Genomic DNA, 16,124 nt, shown 5'->3' on the forward strand with positions numbered 1-16,124 from the left:
GTTACCCGCCACGATCCTCATTCCTCGATTCTCCTCCTTCTGAGCAAGCACCGGCACTTTCACTTCTGCAAAATGGGCTCCTACCTTTCCATTGTCAACAACACCGACGATCCGTGGACTTGCAAGATCGGACCCGATGAGGCGGCACTCCAGATCGCCGGCATCGCCGTCACGGTCGTCGGAACTCTCGCCACTGTCATCGGCACGGCTGGCGCTGCTGCTCCTGTGGCCTCTGCTCTCGCCGCAAATGGAGTCGTGTCCGTATTTGGAGTATCAACCAGCGCGCTAGTTGCAGGTGCTACTGCTGCAGCCAGCGTCACCTCTGCAGTTGCGATCACCGGCTCGGTGTCCGGGTTCGGCATCGCCGTCGCGCAAGGCATCAACGACCACCTCATCACGGACGGATACGTCAATATCGCAGCTGGCGAGGAACACAAGTGGGGAAAGATGAGCCTCTCGCTCTGGCAGCAGGGAACTTGCGTACGCACCACCATCGTCGATGAAAAGACCGTCACTACCGACACACTGTACATGCGCCCGATCTTCAGTGGAGCAACCGACAACTCCAACATTGGCCATGAAATTCAGTTCTGGATTGACAAGTTTGGTCTCGAGACAAGTACCGTGACGGCTACATCGGAACCGCAGAGCCGGCACCACCACCACCGTCGCCACAAACAAGGAGGTCACCACCACAAAGATACTGAGCAGCAAGATGGACAGACGGTTTACTTCTACGTCAACGGCACCAACACGTATGACCCGAACTTCAACTATAACTAGATCGGTCAGATTGGGCACCAGTTAGAGTTTGCCGGATCGCAGCGAATCAAATTGCTTGCTTTGCGGACGTATCAGGTTTTAGATAATGCAATTGACACATTGAGTTTGTAGTACATAAAATCTCGCATTATTCACATGCATATCTCCCTGTTCAACCAGTACAGCCAATACATCCTTTTTTGTATTGCAAATAACCTCTTTCCCTGGCCCAGGAGTACCGGTGGCCATTGCTTGCTTAAAATCTATGAGTACTAAAGCGATGGCATCAATGATAACATGTACTTCGAAATATTAGCAACGGAAACAAAATGAAGGTAATTTGTCGTGACAATCCGGGTGCAGCTCAGGTAAGGCTTAACGGATCTCGTTGACTCTAGATATCCACACCAGGGTACGAAAAGCGTGAGCAACAGACATACCACAGTATAACGTTAGTGGCGCTGCTACATTGATCATCTTTACTGCAACGCAAATAGGTTCATTGCGTTGGTGCTTTCTTCACACGGCAATAATCCAGCAAGACACACGCGTTGCTGAATTACTATCAATCAAAATATGCCGGTACTCTTTGCTCCAAAAGCGGCGTGTCCTCAAAACCTTTTTCTGGATCCACAAAAACGAAATACCGGTAATCAGAACCAAGAACGACTACCAAAATCGCGATCAAGGTCAAACGGTCGTTGACTCAGCGGCTGCAAATCATGCAACGAGAATCCACTGGACGCGACTCGTTCCTCCCATTGATGTTGTCACAGCCACGAGCTCACAGCCGCGCAGCAATTGGTGAGCCTATTTGGCTGCTATACTAGTAGCTACTCGCAACGACAAGCTCTCGGCTTCCTCATTATCAAATTCGCCTCCACGAAGCAAGACAGCAACAGCAACAACAACAGCGCTCCAACGCCAACATGGGCTCCTACATCTCTATCGTCAACAACACCGAAGATCCGTGGACTTGCAAGATCGGTCCTGACGAGGCAGCGCTCAAGATCGCCGGCATCGTCATCTCTGTCATTGGTGCGGCTGCTACCGTTATCGGAACGGCTGGGGCTGCTGCTCCAGTCGCCTCTGCGCTTGCAGCCAACGGGGTGGTGTCTGTCTTCGGGGTGTCTACAAGTGCGCTCGCTGCAGGAGCAACTGCTGCCGCCAGCGTGAGCTCTGCGGTTGCCATCACTGGCTCCGTCTCAGGATTCGGTATCGCCGTCGCTAAAGGTATCAGTGACCGCCTCAACACGGAAGGATTCGTCAACATCGCTCCGGGTGACAAGCATCAATGGGGTAAGATGAGTCTGTCACTGTGGCAACAAGGAACGTGTGTCCGCACCACCATCGTCGACGAAAAGACCGTCACTACCGACACGCTGTACATGCGTCCGATCTTCAGTGGGGGTACTGACAATTCCAACCTCGACCACGAGATTCAGTTCTGGATCGACAAGTTCGGGCTCGAGACGGAGACGGTGACCGGAACGACAGACCAAGAGAGCCGTCGCAGCTTGCGCAAGAGCGAAGATGACGATGAACAGGTTGTGTACTTCTATGGCAACGGCACCAACACGTACAACCCAAACCAAGGCAACTAAGGTGGCAGTCAACCACTTGAGCTTAGCTCCACTTGATTAATGTTTGAGTTTTTTTTCATAATCTTCCGTTAAGAAACATAAAAACCAATAGCTAAAATCCATGCATGACAATTACGGTCGCTTTACTGAATCATCCCAAGCCCCCGAATGATCTTGTACTGCTCTGTAAATACGGACATTAACATACCAAGGTTTAATACACAAAGCCAGACCTTCAGTGTTTAAAACGTACCAGGAATCTCCATCATTGCCATGATGGCAAAACCTGCCTCGGGATTCTTTTTGTTCACTTGCATCACGGCGTTATATTCAACGAACTGGAAGTTGTCAAAGCGACGGGTAGGTAGTTTGTCGTCGAACTCTTCCATCATATCCCAAGGTCCGTCACCGACTCCAATCATGATAATTGCTGATAAAAGAAAAAAATTAGAACAAAAAAAACTCAAAAGTCATCCTTCCTACACGTCTTCTGCGACATACAAATCGGCCAGTTGGACGCCTCCACGATCGCATTCCGCGTGTCCTCCTCGTTCGTCACTTGGCCATCTGCAATGATCACCAGGATGTGATAGCCTCCGTTCTGCTGCACCGCTCGGATGGTCTCTTTTATCACCGGCGCGAAGTTCGTGGGGCCCGACAGCTTCAAGGTCGGTGTGATCTCATTGTAGCGTCTCAAAACCTCCTCGAACCCGTGACAGCCACGTCCTGGTGTGAAAGGGAAGCAACTGTTCCCTTTGGTCGCTACATCTCCAAATCCGAAGGCTGGAATGATGTTGTCGTCGTCGAAAGCTTCAAGGACTCGGCCGATCACAGAGATCACGCTCTAAAAAACAAATCAGTTCCAGTGTCATTTTTCATTATTTGTATTGCAATATTGTTTGTTTACCTGGTATGGGTTCATGAAGACGCCCGATGGGTCGATCTCGTGCAGACATCTGCCGCCAAAACTTTTTTCTCCAGTCCACTGTAGCGACAGCGTTAGATTTCAATGTTGCAAGCGGAATAATTGCAGAATTATTACCTGGTTGGACTTGGTGAAATCAACCTGCAATGTAGCCATGTTAGCGATTTGTTGATAAATAATTGAAAGTGTTGCTACATACTCCAACGACGAGGTCTGAGGACTCCAATCCCGCCGCACTTTTTAAGGATATGTTAGATTAGTTTATTAATGTAAAATGGGTACACACTGCTTCACGCACCGCAGGTCTCGTTGTACTTCGGCTGAGAATAATTGTTCAAGACGAAGAGGATTTAGAAAACCGAGTGGTGGAATAGAAATTGACATTTTGACGAACCGAGTGTCTCGTAGCGGTCGGGGATCGGGCGGAAGCTCGAGCGCTTGGACTGTGAGGCTGCCGGGATCGTTGATAGCGCTGGCGTTGACGCCGCCTCGCTGCTGCTGCCACATCCCATAGAGATTCGCTGAGGAAATTCGAACTGGCATTTGACAGGTACAACACGTTCATGGGTTCAGAAACGCAATGGGTACACTAAGATTATTTTCAATTACATAATGTAAGATACATTCGTGCGACATTCAGCATTTTTTAAAGCAATTCTAAATTTCAACAAACTGCTGTTCTGAAAAATACCCTTCGGAGAGCTGACTGCAAAATTCGCAGTGCGAATCTCGCCGAGATTCGGCTCGGAATCTCTGATCACCAGACAAAAGATACAAATTCAAGCTTACGCTAGTCTGGTTTGATCCAAACCGAGCTACGTTTTGGAACTACAACTTTTAAAGCAATCTATAGCTGCTTGGAGTCCAAGTCGTCGCGGAGTTACATATACGCACATGTATTGATAGTACATAATGTATTAATACAGCCTGTCATAGAGTCGAGGTACAGTAGAACTCCACTTTGATTAGCATCGTCTCTATCGTGGGCCACGATTCGTGGCAAAGCGGCGTCTCTGATTTGATTGCATCGACCAGGTCAACTCCATCGTCAAGTGCAGATTCGATCTGACCGTCAGGACCGTCTCAATTATCGATCCCGGCGGTTCGTTTCGATCAGATGGGTATATCTGCCTCTCTTGCTCTGCACCACAGGACATTGGGATAGCCTCCGTTGTCGATCTCATTCTTCAATCTTCGTCCCAATGGCCAGAGCGTTCTCCTCCTTTGCAGTGGCCGCCACCGTCGCGGTCAACTTGGTCTCCGGCGAGGTGACACAAGTTCATCTGGGTCTGTCCAGCTCCGCTGTCGGCTGCACCAATGGTATCGCTGTATCCTTCGCCACGGACGAAGCCAAGTCGTATCCAGTCACCGCTACAGCGGACGGCTCGACCATCACGGCGGACAGTACCTTTGTCAACTACTCGGTGTCGGAGCCTGACTACAACTACACGTACGCGTCACCGTATCTGCATACAGCTTTACTGTGCGAGCTGGCAGAGACGACCAAGTACACGTACACTATTGGCGACTCTTTCTCTAGCTCTTTCGTGTCGTTACTGCACCCTGGCTCAGACTCAGAGGAGACCATCCTCGGTGTTATCGGAGACCCTGGAGACACGACTTCTTCCGAGACGACGTTCGCTGAACAGGCCAAGGCGTTCGAAGGCAAGCACATGCAGGCTCTCGTCATCGCTGGTGACTACTCGTACGCCAATGGCCAACACTTGCAATGGGACAATTGGTTCCGTGAGCAGCAGAATCTCACGTCTATCTACCCGATCACGGGTATCAATGGCAACCACGAGACCATCACGTCTTCAGGCCATTTAAACATGTATCCATACCCGGAAGACATGGAGCTGGAAGCGGAGAACTACCTGGGCTATCTCAAGCGTGTGTACTCACCGATCAGTGAGGACGCGAAGGCTGCATTGCACACGTGGTACTCCGTCGATATAGGTCTCATCCACTGTGTGTTCCTGGATGACTACACGGGATCTAGAGGCACTAACGCGACGGTAGTGGGCACAGCTGCGTGGCTGGCGGACCGCAATACACAGCTCGAATGGGTCAAGTCAGATCTGGAGAAGGTGGACCGTAGTATCACCCCGTGGGTCATAGTCATCAAGCATAACCCATTCTACAACACTTGGAGCAACCATCAGTGCCAATGCTCGTCCACGATCTTCGAGATGGACGATTCCGACGTTGAAAAGTGCTGGAATGGCACGTACCACTCGGGTATTGTGTACTCGGAGCCACAATGTGGACAAATGGCCAAGTTGGAGGAAGTTTTCTCGGCTAACGGCGTGAACGCTATGATCACTGGCCACGTACACGCGTACGAACGCACTGCCAAGATCTACAGGAACAAGGAGGACGCCACAAAAGGTATCTACCATGTCACTACAGGCTCCGGTGGCAACTACGAAGGCCACGCCGGTCCTCGAATCTCCTCGTCGCTCATCCCGAGCTGGTCGTTGGCTTCCAACAACGTCACGTTCGGTGGCTCTCGCGTCATCGCCACGCGCGAATCGTTCCGCTTTTTGTGGTTCGCTAACGACATCAGCACCGCGGAAGCTGTACCCACTGATGGCTTCACCATCTTCGCTAACGGCACGGACATCACGACGTGGCCTCAGACCAACGCAACTTCGTCGATCAGCGCCAATTCCACGGCCCCAAGCACGACGACGACTGCTCCGAGCATCAATATTGTCACCGAGGAGCCAGAACCTCAAGGCGGCCACTGCTAAGGTGACTAGTACATGTAGTTCCTTGTAGGTGATTTTAACCCATCAACATGATTGAAGTTGGTTAGCTGCCACCCACCCTCGAAAATCCGTCCAGAGCGAGGTCATTTCCGAATTTCTCGTCATGGGTTGTGCATCGAGTAGGGAGACGAATGCTGCTGGGCCTTTCAAGAAGTTCCAGCCCATTCCAGACCGCTACGAGACCATCGGTGAGCTCAATATTATTGTGATTTTCAAACACCAACACTCTAATATTCGGTGGCTCTGACGAGGTAGAAGAGGTGCAGAGCGACCTCAGGTGAGCGAACGCAATCTGATACCCCGCAGATTGAGGGATAAGTAACGCGCGTGTTCGTAACAGGAAGGCTGGTCTAGAATCATCGAATTTAATACTGGGGGTACGTACGATCCGAAGCGTTTTTTTAAGCGTAATCTGACGCTCCTTCTGTAGATCGATTTCACCGAGTCAAACACGGTGAAGGCTTAAAGCTGTTAGTTGATATATTTCTCAGCATGTTTACCATTCGTCAATGTCTTCAATCTGTAGTTGACAGGGAAGAATAGCTTCAGCGGTCGCTGTCTGCACTACATCGATCCAACTGGAGCCATTCAGAATCCTTTCCAAAGTGTCATCAGTGCGATTGGCCGCACACTGGAGGCGTTCGACGACGACAACATCATTCCTGCTTTTGGGTTCGGAGACTCCACCACACTAGGTCAACGTTGCTTCCCATTCACTCAAGGACGCGGCTGTCAGGGTTTTGACGAGGTCCTTAAACGATACAACGAGATCACTCCAAAGATCAAACTCTACGGTCCTACGAGCTTCGCTCCGGTGATATACGAAGCTATCAAGGCTGTGAAACAAGATCCGGGGTATTATATTCTGGTAATTATCGCCGATGGTCAGGTGAATGAGCCCGAGGCAACTCGAAACGCCATCGTCGAGGCCTCAAAATTTCCAATTTGTACGTTAAATGATGGTGCCGGCATCTGTCTGTACTCTAATATTTCATTTGATTTATAGCTATCGTCATGATTGGCGTCGGTGACGGCCCCTGGGAAATGATGGAGGAGTTCGATGATCAACTTCCTGCTCGACGTTTCGACAATTTCCAGTTTGTCGAGTACAATAAAGTTCTCAAACGCAACATGAAGAACCCAGAAGCTGGATTTGCCATGCAGGCGCTGATGGAAATTCCTGGTAAGTACTTTTTGACATTGTAAAAAGCTTTTCTAACAATGCTTTTTGAGCAGAACAATATCAGACAATCCGGAAGCTCGATCTACTCCAGTACTAACAACATTAACAAAAATAACTCCACACACACTTTTTGTCAAAATTGATGTCTGCTTTATGATACAATAGATATGGTTCGCGAGGAGCGTAGTGCTAAGCGCTCACTCGCCCTAACGTAGCTCAAGCTTTCTCTTTGCTTTCTGCTGGGGGATATTCGTGGACGTCTCGGTCTTTTTTAACGACGTGTCCGCCTTCTTGTGGCTCGCAGGCTTTTTAGTTGTAGCATAAACCGTGTACGTCTTGTTCCCTGTCTTGTCTTCACTCCGTTGTCGACGTAGATCTGGAGGTCTCATCGAGCTCGTAGCTTTCTTTGCGACTTTTGTTGGTGTCAAGAATTTCTCTCCTTGACCTCCAGCTTCCCCGACCAACTTCTGCGTTATGTGTAGCCTCTCCGGACTCTCGGTGTCTTGTGTAACTTTGTTTTCCGCTTCCAGTTTTGTTGCCTCCTCAAGTCGCGTCGCCCACATGGTTCTGTTCGTCTCCACATTGGCCAAACATCCTTCTAATCCAGCCAACACTTCACCCAGCGCCTTCCACAACGGGAACGCGCACGAGTCGACGAACGCCAAGTTGACACGTGCAAACTCAGCGGATTCCGGTCGTCCATCCATAAAAGATGTGGCTGAAATCCCTAGCTCCACCTCCTCTGCGTGTTGCTCGTTGAACTCTTCCAGTAATCGAGTAGTCCAGCGGAAATGCTGCTCTTCCGTCTGCGTCGGGCCCGAGATATCCGCCGAGTGCACCACAGCATCCACGAGCAGTTCACGCAACGTCTCATCGTCATTTCTACTGCCACGAGCTTGAGCTTCATGCAGCTTGGCCACGATACTGGCGTGGCGATGCATGTCCGTCGCCAGAATCGCTCGAATGATGCGCTTCCGGACAGCGCGACGACTTCCAGCCGTGTCACTGGAGCCGTCTTCCAGTCCAGCCAGAACGTCATGTCCAGGTCGTCTCATCGTCTCGAAACACGCCGCAGCGTGCATATTCTCCAGCACTGAGTGGTCATTATACCGACGCGCCAGACGCGAGCTGCATCGCACGTGGAAATCGTTGGTCCGGGCGTCGTGGCCCATGTCGTGACAGAACGCGGCCACAAATATTGCGAGTCGCTCTCGAGGCGCGAGAATCAACTCGCCACATCGTTTCTGCCTTGTGCGTTCAATCGCTTGGGCTTTAGTGGTAGGACCCATGCCAAGAGCAGTCGACGCAGGGATTAACGACGCAGCAAGCTTCTTACTCTGCGCAGATAACATGAGGAACGTCATGTGAAGCGTAGCGAAAGCGTGGTACGTGTTGTGGTACGGCACGTCCAGATACTGCGCCTGTACGCTGTGCAGGAAGCGACGTAGCGTGGCTTCAGGCAGAGCAAATCCGTCCATGAGTTCGTGAAACGCGAACATTTCGACTGCGAGATCAATGAGTTGAGCCGGGGAGAACTGCCACGGGTCCAGATTCCACTGCAACACGGGAATTTGCGCTTCTTGTCCAGGAACGAGACCGATGCTTCCAGAGAGCGAAGAGAGGCCGCTACTGCTCAGGAAACAGCCTTCATGGTACGACGTAGCAGCCACAATAGCCGCCGCATGATCATGATCACTCACGACGGACGGGAGACGAGAACGCGGACGACGACGACGACGCATGGGAGATGCAGTAGTGTACTGAGACAAGAACGTTCTCGTCACGTGACTCTCGCCTTCACTGTCGCTGCTGTCACTATCGTCATAAGACGGAGACTCGAACACCAGCTCCCACGCACGACGCTCCACTAGCGCTGACAGCTCCACACAGATGGCACGTAGAACCTGTTCGTCCTCTGCATCGAATCCCTCGGTCTCTCCGTTCGAGTTCATCTTGTTGACAGCGTAAAACACGCCAATAACCGGACGATCGTCGCCGTCGTCGTCCGTGCTACTGCTCGTGCTGAAGCTGCTACTACAGCGTCGTCCAGATCTCGTCGAAGCGCCTGAAGACGCGAACGTAGACGACGCCGACATGGATGGCTGGGCCTTGATAGGCACACACAGCAGACTTGACGTCTGCATGCCCATCAAGCGGTCGTAGTCTCCGTCAAATTCCGGGTGGATACGAGCCTCACGGACCAGACGCACGGCCGCTCCCGTGGCAGCTACTCGACCTTGCAGCTTCTGGCCGATGGGCAACGCGTACCCTCTCCAATCCGCTCCCACACGTGCAAACAACGAGCGACTCGGTGCGTCCACTAAGAAGAGCGCGCCATGCGACGCACGCAGCGCTCGACGCGCTGCCGTCTCCACGAAGGAGAACACCGCACCAACTTGTTCGCCCGGCATTGTCCCCGTCGCTGCAGGAAGACGTAAAGACAGCAACGCAGCACTCTTCCTCTGAGCTGTACGAGCTGCATCTAGACGTTGAGTGTTCCGTAGCGCAGACGCGACTTGACGTGCAATGCCTCGAGCCACATCCTCGTCGTGCTCATCAAAGTAGAGTTTCTCCAGACACACGACCTGTTCCAGGTCTCCTTCAGTACTAGAGCGCTTGTCCAGTAGCTCCAATACAGCCAACACCGCTCCCGACATGGGGTCCTTGACAGGCACAGCCAGAACCGGCTTCGCGTATTTCTCGTGAGACAGCGAGCCGGCCTCGTTATCGCGTATATTGACGACGTTGCCGGTGCGTACAGCTACCATGGCACGGGCACTACCGGACGACAACGGAACACGGTACTCCCCCTGCGTCGCGTTGCCAGGCGAGTACAGTTCGTGCGTCAACGGGTCTCTCAGATACACATTACACTCGGCAATCCTGAGCCAGGACTTCTGAACAAGCACCCGTGCAGCTGTCAGCAACATCGTTGTAGGCTTAGGAGATCTCTCCAGCTCACGGAAGAGTAGATCTGACAGCTCTAGCAACGCCTGAGCCTTCTCCTGCGCTTTATTCGCCGCATCTTCCAGCGCTAAACGTTGCAGAGAACTCCCCACATGACGACAAATAACGTTGCATAACTCCACGTCACATTGACGGAAAGCTCCTGTGGTCGTACCGTAGAATACCGCCACACTGTTGACTGTGTGCTCTCTACTATGATCAAACATGGGCACGCATAGTACGTCCCTATCGAACAGAGGCTCAGCCGTCGACGCCGCTCGTCCAATCACGCCTTGACCCACTCGTACCGTCGACACTTTGGTCCTAAATCCTGCACTCGCTAGTCGAGCCCACAACGTTTTAACGTCTCGATCGAGTGCGTACACTATCCACCCGTCGACGCCAAGAGCGCGTTGTAAGAAATCCAATAATTGCACCGGAGCTTCCTCCGAGTCGCTCGTGGCCTGTCCTGTGTGCCGGTATATAGTCGGCATGGGGTCTACCGTGTCGCCGTTCCTCACATAGTCGACGAACGCTTCGATCGGAGCTGCAGCACGCAACAAACCGCCCACAAAGCCGCAAAAAACACGTAGCGGTTCACTAGTCGACTTGAAGGACCGAAACGCCAAGGAACAATCCGAGTCGCAGTCTCCTAACCACGCAGTGATGTCCTGTGCTGCGTGTCGTGTGTTAAATACCTCGACAACAGCGCGGACCTGGTCGCTACAGTCAACTAGCGGCATACACAGATACGACTGCAGCTGTTTACAGTCTTCCGGACGTTCTACACGTGCACACGCTTTAGCTGTGGAGAAGAAACTCGGCTGGTGTGTGGTGCCTCGTGCTTGGCGTCTGGCAGTCGTGCCGGAACTGCGTTCTACGACCTGTCGGATGCCGCGTCCGTCGAACTCGATGACCGACCCGGACGGCAGAAGCTCGAAGCTCAAGACGCAGTGCTCCGCGTCCAGAAGCGATAGAAAATGGTTCCGAACGGCTAATAGAGTGTCCAACGGACAGTCTTTCGACGCTGGAGCCGAGCTACACCCGACGCAGGCGTCCACTAGCGACTGCTGAGCCGACGAGAATCGGCGCGCGTGCTTGTGAGCGAGTTCCTGCGATAACCTGGCGAACATAGCGGTAACATTCGAACAGTGAGCGACGAATGCAATTCAGAAAGTGGCGAGTGTCGTGTGTTCAGCTCAAAATACCAACCGTCGGGTGACGCGGACGTGGGTGCGCAACAAGTTCCATCGTCTTTGTGCCGGCCGTTGCGTCGTGTCGTCCAAGGTGCCGGCCGTGCTAGTCGACGTGCCGGTCTTGCGATGACCTCCGTTGCATGCCGGCGTGGAAGTCATGGCCTCAAGAACGTCTCGGAAATGCGTCAGCTCGACGTCGAGACGCCGCTCGGTTCTTTGGGTCAAGTGTGTCTCCGCCCTGTGCACAGTCGATTTGGGGGGTACGGGCGGGGAGACGAAAAATGGGACAGAGTTTAACATGTGGAGAGGGTTGAAGGGCCGAAAAAGTGTCTCGGATTTGGCCCCTCAATGCTCGCAGTTATTTCGACTTGACCGAAATCAGATGAAAAGAGGAGAAGCTAACGGCGCGAACGAAGCAGAGCCAAGTTTCGCCGACCCCCTGACGATCGAGTTTTTCTCACGGTCTTCCTTCCGCCCTCTCGCGTTCTGGGATTATCCGCGGTTTCGACTTGAAATTCGAGCCACTCCGCGTGACAGTGCAACAATTGCGTTTCGAGACAGCGAGCAATGGTTATAATAGGCAGTGACTGCCTGGCAGTCTGCGGCAGGGTGGGCAGACAGCTGAGGCCTGGGGGTTGCTACAGGAAACTCTGTCCAATGGACAGCGTCCGTTGGCTGCGAGGACGAGGCGCCGCGTGGTGCAGGCTGCTCAGACTTGGGACACTTGGACCAGCACCTATTCGCGCGCTGAAATGGGCGGCTCCTGCTCAGAAATCGACTACATTTAATAGCCCGCCTAAAGCGGTACGAGAAATTGTTTCTAAAAAGCAGATTAAACAAAGAGAACCTTTCAGTTCTGAATTTTAATTCATATCAGATGCCTGTGGACGATGTGCTGCTTCAACGTGTATGTTCAGTGATTTGCATTGGCATTTCGATCATCAAACACCCCATCTTGGTATTGCTCTTGCTGTCACCTTTCATTCTGGAGCAATTTTTCCACGCATCTGGAGGCAATTCCCCATCTGACTTTGCGACGTCGCTGTGAAAACCGTAGAATGAAGAAGCCCAGCGACTTGATCAGCAGGCCAGCCAGCGTCTCAAAAGCACTCACGCTGGCGTGCGGTAGACTTGCGCCGTCTCAACCAGGTGCAGACGGAAGAGCAACAGGACTGAGCAGCCAATCTCTTCTTGTTATTAATCAAGGTCGCGGTAGCCGTCAAACTTGACATTTTGGGCTATTGCGAATTTTCTGCTAGTTTAGAATCTAGAGGAGGTTCAACTTGCACATGCATTCGTACTGCACCGGTACCTCCATCATAATCTGCAACGTGAACAGAAGGTCGAGTGGGTCCAGTTCGCACAGCGCCGCCGCTGGCTCGGCATTGTCGTCCTGAATCCGCTGCACCAAGACCTTCCGCTCCTCCGTCGCTGTGTGCCGCACCTTCTGGAAGTTGACAAAGTTAAAGTTGTCGAATTGCCGCTGTGGAAGGTGATCGTCCAGCACCTTCATGTTGTCCTGCAAGTTCAACATCCGCCATTAATCACGTGTTTAGACTGGTTCGAGCATGATTGCCACAACGTACCCAGGGGCCATCTCCCATTCCGATCACTATGATCGCTGGTAAATGAGATCAGCAAGGTCAGTTAGTGTACGAGACATCATCAAAGTATCTTTCAACTCGTTCACCTACATAGAGGGAGCGTCGACGCGTCCACAATTGCCTGTGCGGTATCAACCAGGTGCTCGTTTGCCAAGTGACTTCCCACGAGGATGATCAGCATGTGGAAACCCGTGACCTCACGTGCTATAGCCGTCGCGTGTCGAATCACGGGGCCAAGATTCGCAGACTTTTCTCCGAATTCAATCGTTGGTGTGAGGTCATGATAACGTTGCCAAATTTCGTTAAAGCTCTTGCATCCGTCCATGGGATTCTCAGGCGTGAAGCTGAAAATTTCATTTCCCGGGGTCTTGGCGTCTCCGAAACCAGATACCTGAATACTGCGGTCATCGTCAAACTCTACCAGTACGCGACCTAGTCGGGTCAGTGCTTCCTAGTTGATTGCAACGTTAGCCCTTTAGTCGCCGTGAGTACGGTACTTCCATTGAATTCTGTTGCACCTGATAGGGATTTAGGGTCTCTCCGCTCGAATCTATCGAGTGCAGGCAGTTGCCATCGAAACTCTGTTCACCGCAAGTCTTAACAATAACAAAACTAGTTAGTATCACAAAGTTGACGGTTGTATGCCACTGTAATACAATTCTCAAACCAGATTCGCAGTCGTGTAGTCAATCTACCGCAACAACACGATATAGAGGTCAGATATTCGAGCAGCGCAGAGCTGTGCAGCTGTACGCACTGCAAACATTAAATTCGACGACTCGAGGTTCATGTTCCTGCAGTAGGCGCATAATTTAACATCCACTCGACTGCTATATCACATGAGAGAGACGTCTACCTAAGCGCCTCTTGAATCGCACCTGCAGATATGTTAGATCCTCGCTTATCTGCATTATGGCAGTGCGCGTGACGTACCGAAATCTCTGAAGCGGTCGGAAATCGCGCGCGAGAGCGCAGGCCTTTTCGACATCATGTGTTGGCTAGTGCTCATGAAGAGTCGAATGACAAAGTGCAAGAGGCTGGGTGCTGTCTCAAATCCGTAGACGAAACTGCTTTATCTGACGAGACACCCCGGCTCTTTAAACGAAATTTATTAAGAAAAATACTCAATGACATCCTGGTAAAGAGAGGCTACGTGGCTTAAAATTGGGCAATTTTGGTCAATTACTGGTGACGGCGGATTCTGCGCCCACGCCGAAAAAGTCAACAGCCTGCATGCGCCGATGCCCTCGTGGCTATTATTGTAGGTTGCTATTCAATTCAAACTTATCGCTATCAAAAGTGAACGTATTGTCCTCGCTCTGTCGTATCTTTGCCGTCAGCAACCCCGCAGCCCCTCATGGTTTGCTTCTTTCTTGCAAGAATTCAAGAAGCCGGACTACCGGCGGCGCGTAGCCATGATGAAATGGACTATATTGAAACTGCTTTGGAAGTTTGTTTTTGTTGGCTGGATGTTGTTAGCGATACAAAGTAGTCACGGGACTCATTGCTCTCGTCTTGCTTAATAAAAATAAGCCAGTAAGTGCACGGTTCGACGGACCGGTCCAAAGGTACCGAAGAAAGGAACCGGATGTTTCCGGACACCAGTTAGTGCACGGTTCGACGGACCAGCCCAAAGGTACCGAAGAGGCGAGCTAGATGTTTCCGGCCGAAGTCGGCCACACGGTAATCATGGTTTTGCCTCACAGAAAGCACACGACACAGGACTCGAAGCTAGGATGCGGAGTCCAAGGAGATGGCGCCGTGTTCAGAGAAGAATGAGCCCCCCCCCAGCTTCCATTACGCGCGCGGAATCTTTTCAGCGTTCTGATGCTCGTCTTGAATGCTCGCATGAGCTGGCCGAGGGCTCATGGGGGTCTATATGAAGCTGTGGAAGCCGCGTTTTATCAAATCTAGGGACGACTGCGACTTCATCATCGACGTCTCCTCCGAGACCAGAGGACCAAAGGCGCTAAATGCTCTCGCCAACAGGAATGTGCTGATCCCGTTCTCTCGATTGGCACGCCCACAGGAGGATTTTAGCCAGGTGCTACGCGATCGGCCGCTGCTGATGCTGTATCGCTCCGTACGTTTTCACACCGGTTACGTCGCCGGCGGTGATACGCAACCTCAACATTTTGTCGAATTTCAGCTCGATGGTACGTTTTCAGTCAGGTGGTGGACTCCTACTGCTGGATTCTCCTTCCACACGGCGGCTGGGGGTGAAACTGCAGCCTGCACGTGGGTTCGTTTGCGTGGTGGCTTTTCCACAGAGAACCTTTGCGGCTTCGGTTCACGTCGTTCTGTCATGTGAGGCAGTGGCACGCGCGAGTTGATTGCGACGAGTTTATCGTCTAGTGGTGCCATGGCGTTCCTATTAACCTATGACCCAGCTTGCGCTCGCGCAGATTTTGCTCCCGCTGGATTAAACTCGCTTTACCAGATGCATCTGATTCTGATTTACGAAAAATCGAGATGGAGAAGTCGGCTTCGGCGTCTACGGTCGACTTTGATATGGATATCATAGCGGTGGTGTCAGCGTTCGGTCGGGCCACCACTGTCCAGCCGCTGAAGTATGCGCGGACGTAGGTCGGTCCTCAGCGACCTCCTACTCGAATGGACCCGGACGTGGAGAGCGACACCGAATCGCTGACTGAGATGTTGGCCGTGAGATTATCCCAAGGTCGCCCGCTATCGCGTTCGTTTCCGATTGCTCGGATTGGTGACTTCCAGACGCTCCAGTCGCATTTGTCGTTCTTTTGCCATTCCCGGGCAGATGTGAGGGTGGCCTCAACCGCTGATGTCCCTGTTGTCCCGTCAGCATCCACCTACCAGTACGACTCCGGCCCCAGCAGCGGATGTACGAATGACCGGGTCGTTACCGGTGACGTCGGCTCTCCCCGTCTCAGAGGCGGTGCTGACTGCAACCATGGGGCTTACTCGTACGACGCAGCAGATACTTTCGTCTCAAGCAGCCAGCTAGCAATTCCTCCAGCTGTTGCTGCTCCGCTTACCGGTGGATCCATTAGCACCCGTGACACCGAATGCACGGCTTCAGAATCCATTTGACAAGGTAGCTTGTGGCTCTCGTCGGAGCCGAAGTCGTAGCCATAGTCCGCATCCAGCTCGAGCGGCCCACGGCCGTCAGCTTCGC

At 52.2% G+C, this 16,124-nt stretch overlaps 8 protein-coding genes across 8 annotated transcripts; 4 read left to right on the forward strand and 4 right to left on the reverse strand.

Annotated features, from left to right (window-relative positions):
* Positions 1-80: 80 nt before the first annotated feature.
* PITG_00840 (uncharacterized protein) lies at positions 81-572 on the reverse strand (the record flags this gene model as incomplete). The annotated part of the gene is made up of 2 exons (XM_002909342.1): positions 81-390; positions 436-572. 2 exons carry the CDS (start codon positions 570-572, stop codon positions 81-83), a joined length of 447 nt encoding a protein of 148 aa, XP_002909388.1.
* Positions 573-1,691: 1,119 nt separating this feature from the next.
* PITG_00841 (uncharacterized protein) lies at positions 1,692-2,366 on the forward strand (the record flags this gene model as incomplete). Its single annotated transcript, XM_002909343.1, has 1 exon — positions 1,692-2,366. One exon carries the CDS (start codon positions 1,692-1,694, stop codon positions 2,364-2,366), a length of 675 nt encoding a protein of 224 aa, XP_002909389.1.
* Positions 2,367-2,808: 442 nt separating this feature from the next.
* Positions 2,809-3,782, reverse strand: PITG_00842 (copine-like protein, putative; the record flags this gene model as incomplete). Its single annotated transcript, XM_002909344.1, has 6 exons — positions 2,809-3,189; positions 3,253-3,330; positions 3,388-3,411; positions 3,470-3,506; positions 3,569-3,590; positions 3,665-3,782. The coding sequence occupies 6 exons, from the start codon at positions 3,780-3,782 to the stop codon at positions 2,809-2,811; spliced, it is 660 nt and encodes a 219-aa protein (XP_002909390.1).
* A 690-nt stretch (positions 3,783-4,472) lies between these two features.
* Positions 4,473-6,026, forward strand: PITG_00843 (uncharacterized protein; the record flags this gene model as incomplete). Its single annotated transcript, XM_002909345.1, has 1 exon — positions 4,473-6,026. The coding sequence occupies one exon, from the start codon at positions 4,473-4,475 to the stop codon at positions 6,024-6,026; it is 1,554 nt and encodes a 517-aa protein (XP_002909391.1).
* A 121-nt stretch (positions 6,027-6,147) lies between these two features.
* PITG_00844 (copine-like protein, putative) lies at positions 6,148-7,250 on the forward strand (the record flags this gene model as incomplete). The annotated part of the gene is made up of 6 exons (XM_002909346.1): positions 6,148-6,232; positions 6,300-6,321; positions 6,385-6,421; positions 6,475-6,498; positions 6,571-6,991; positions 7,051-7,250. The coding sequence occupies 6 exons, from the start codon at positions 6,148-6,150 to the stop codon at positions 7,248-7,250; spliced, it is 789 nt and encodes a 262-aa protein (XP_002909392.1).
* Positions 7,251-7,433: 183 nt separating this feature from the next.
* Positions 7,434-11,906, reverse strand: PITG_00845 (3'5'-cyclic nucleotide phosphodiesterase, putative; the record flags this gene model as incomplete). Its single annotated transcript, XM_002909347.1, has 2 exons — positions 7,434-11,295; positions 11,386-11,906. The coding sequence occupies 2 exons, from the start codon at positions 11,526-11,528 to the stop codon at positions 7,434-7,436; spliced, it is 4,005 nt and encodes a 1,334-aa protein (XP_002909393.1).
* A 730-nt stretch (positions 11,907-12,636) lies between these two features.
* Positions 12,637-13,973, reverse strand: PITG_00846 (uncharacterized protein; the record flags this gene model as incomplete). The annotated part of the gene is made up of 8 exons (XM_002909348.1): positions 12,637-12,888; positions 12,956-12,990; positions 13,064-13,424; positions 13,492-13,569; positions 13,641-13,664; positions 13,731-13,767; positions 13,830-13,851; positions 13,907-13,973. The coding sequence occupies 3 exons, from the start codon at positions 13,296-13,298 to the stop codon at positions 12,637-12,639; spliced, it is 522 nt and encodes a 173-aa protein (XP_002909394.1).
* Positions 13,974-14,852: 879 nt separating this feature from the next.
* Positions 14,853-15,559, forward strand: PITG_00847 (uncharacterized protein; the record flags this gene model as incomplete). The annotated part of the gene is made up of 2 exons (XM_002909349.1): positions 14,853-15,129; positions 15,498-15,559. The coding sequence occupies 2 exons, from the start codon at positions 14,853-14,855 to the stop codon at positions 15,557-15,559; spliced, it is 339 nt and encodes a 112-aa protein (XP_002909395.1).
* Between the last annotated feature and the right edge of the window lie 565 nt (positions 15,560-16,124).

The sequence above is a fragment of the Phytophthora infestans genome, genomic scaffold, assembly GCF_000142945.1.
Source record: "Phytophthora infestans T30-4 supercont1.1 genomic scaffold, whole genome shotgun sequence".
In the NCBI taxonomy this organism is placed as follows: Eukaryota; Oomycota; class Peronosporomycetes; order Peronosporales; family Peronosporaceae; genus Phytophthora; species Phytophthora infestans.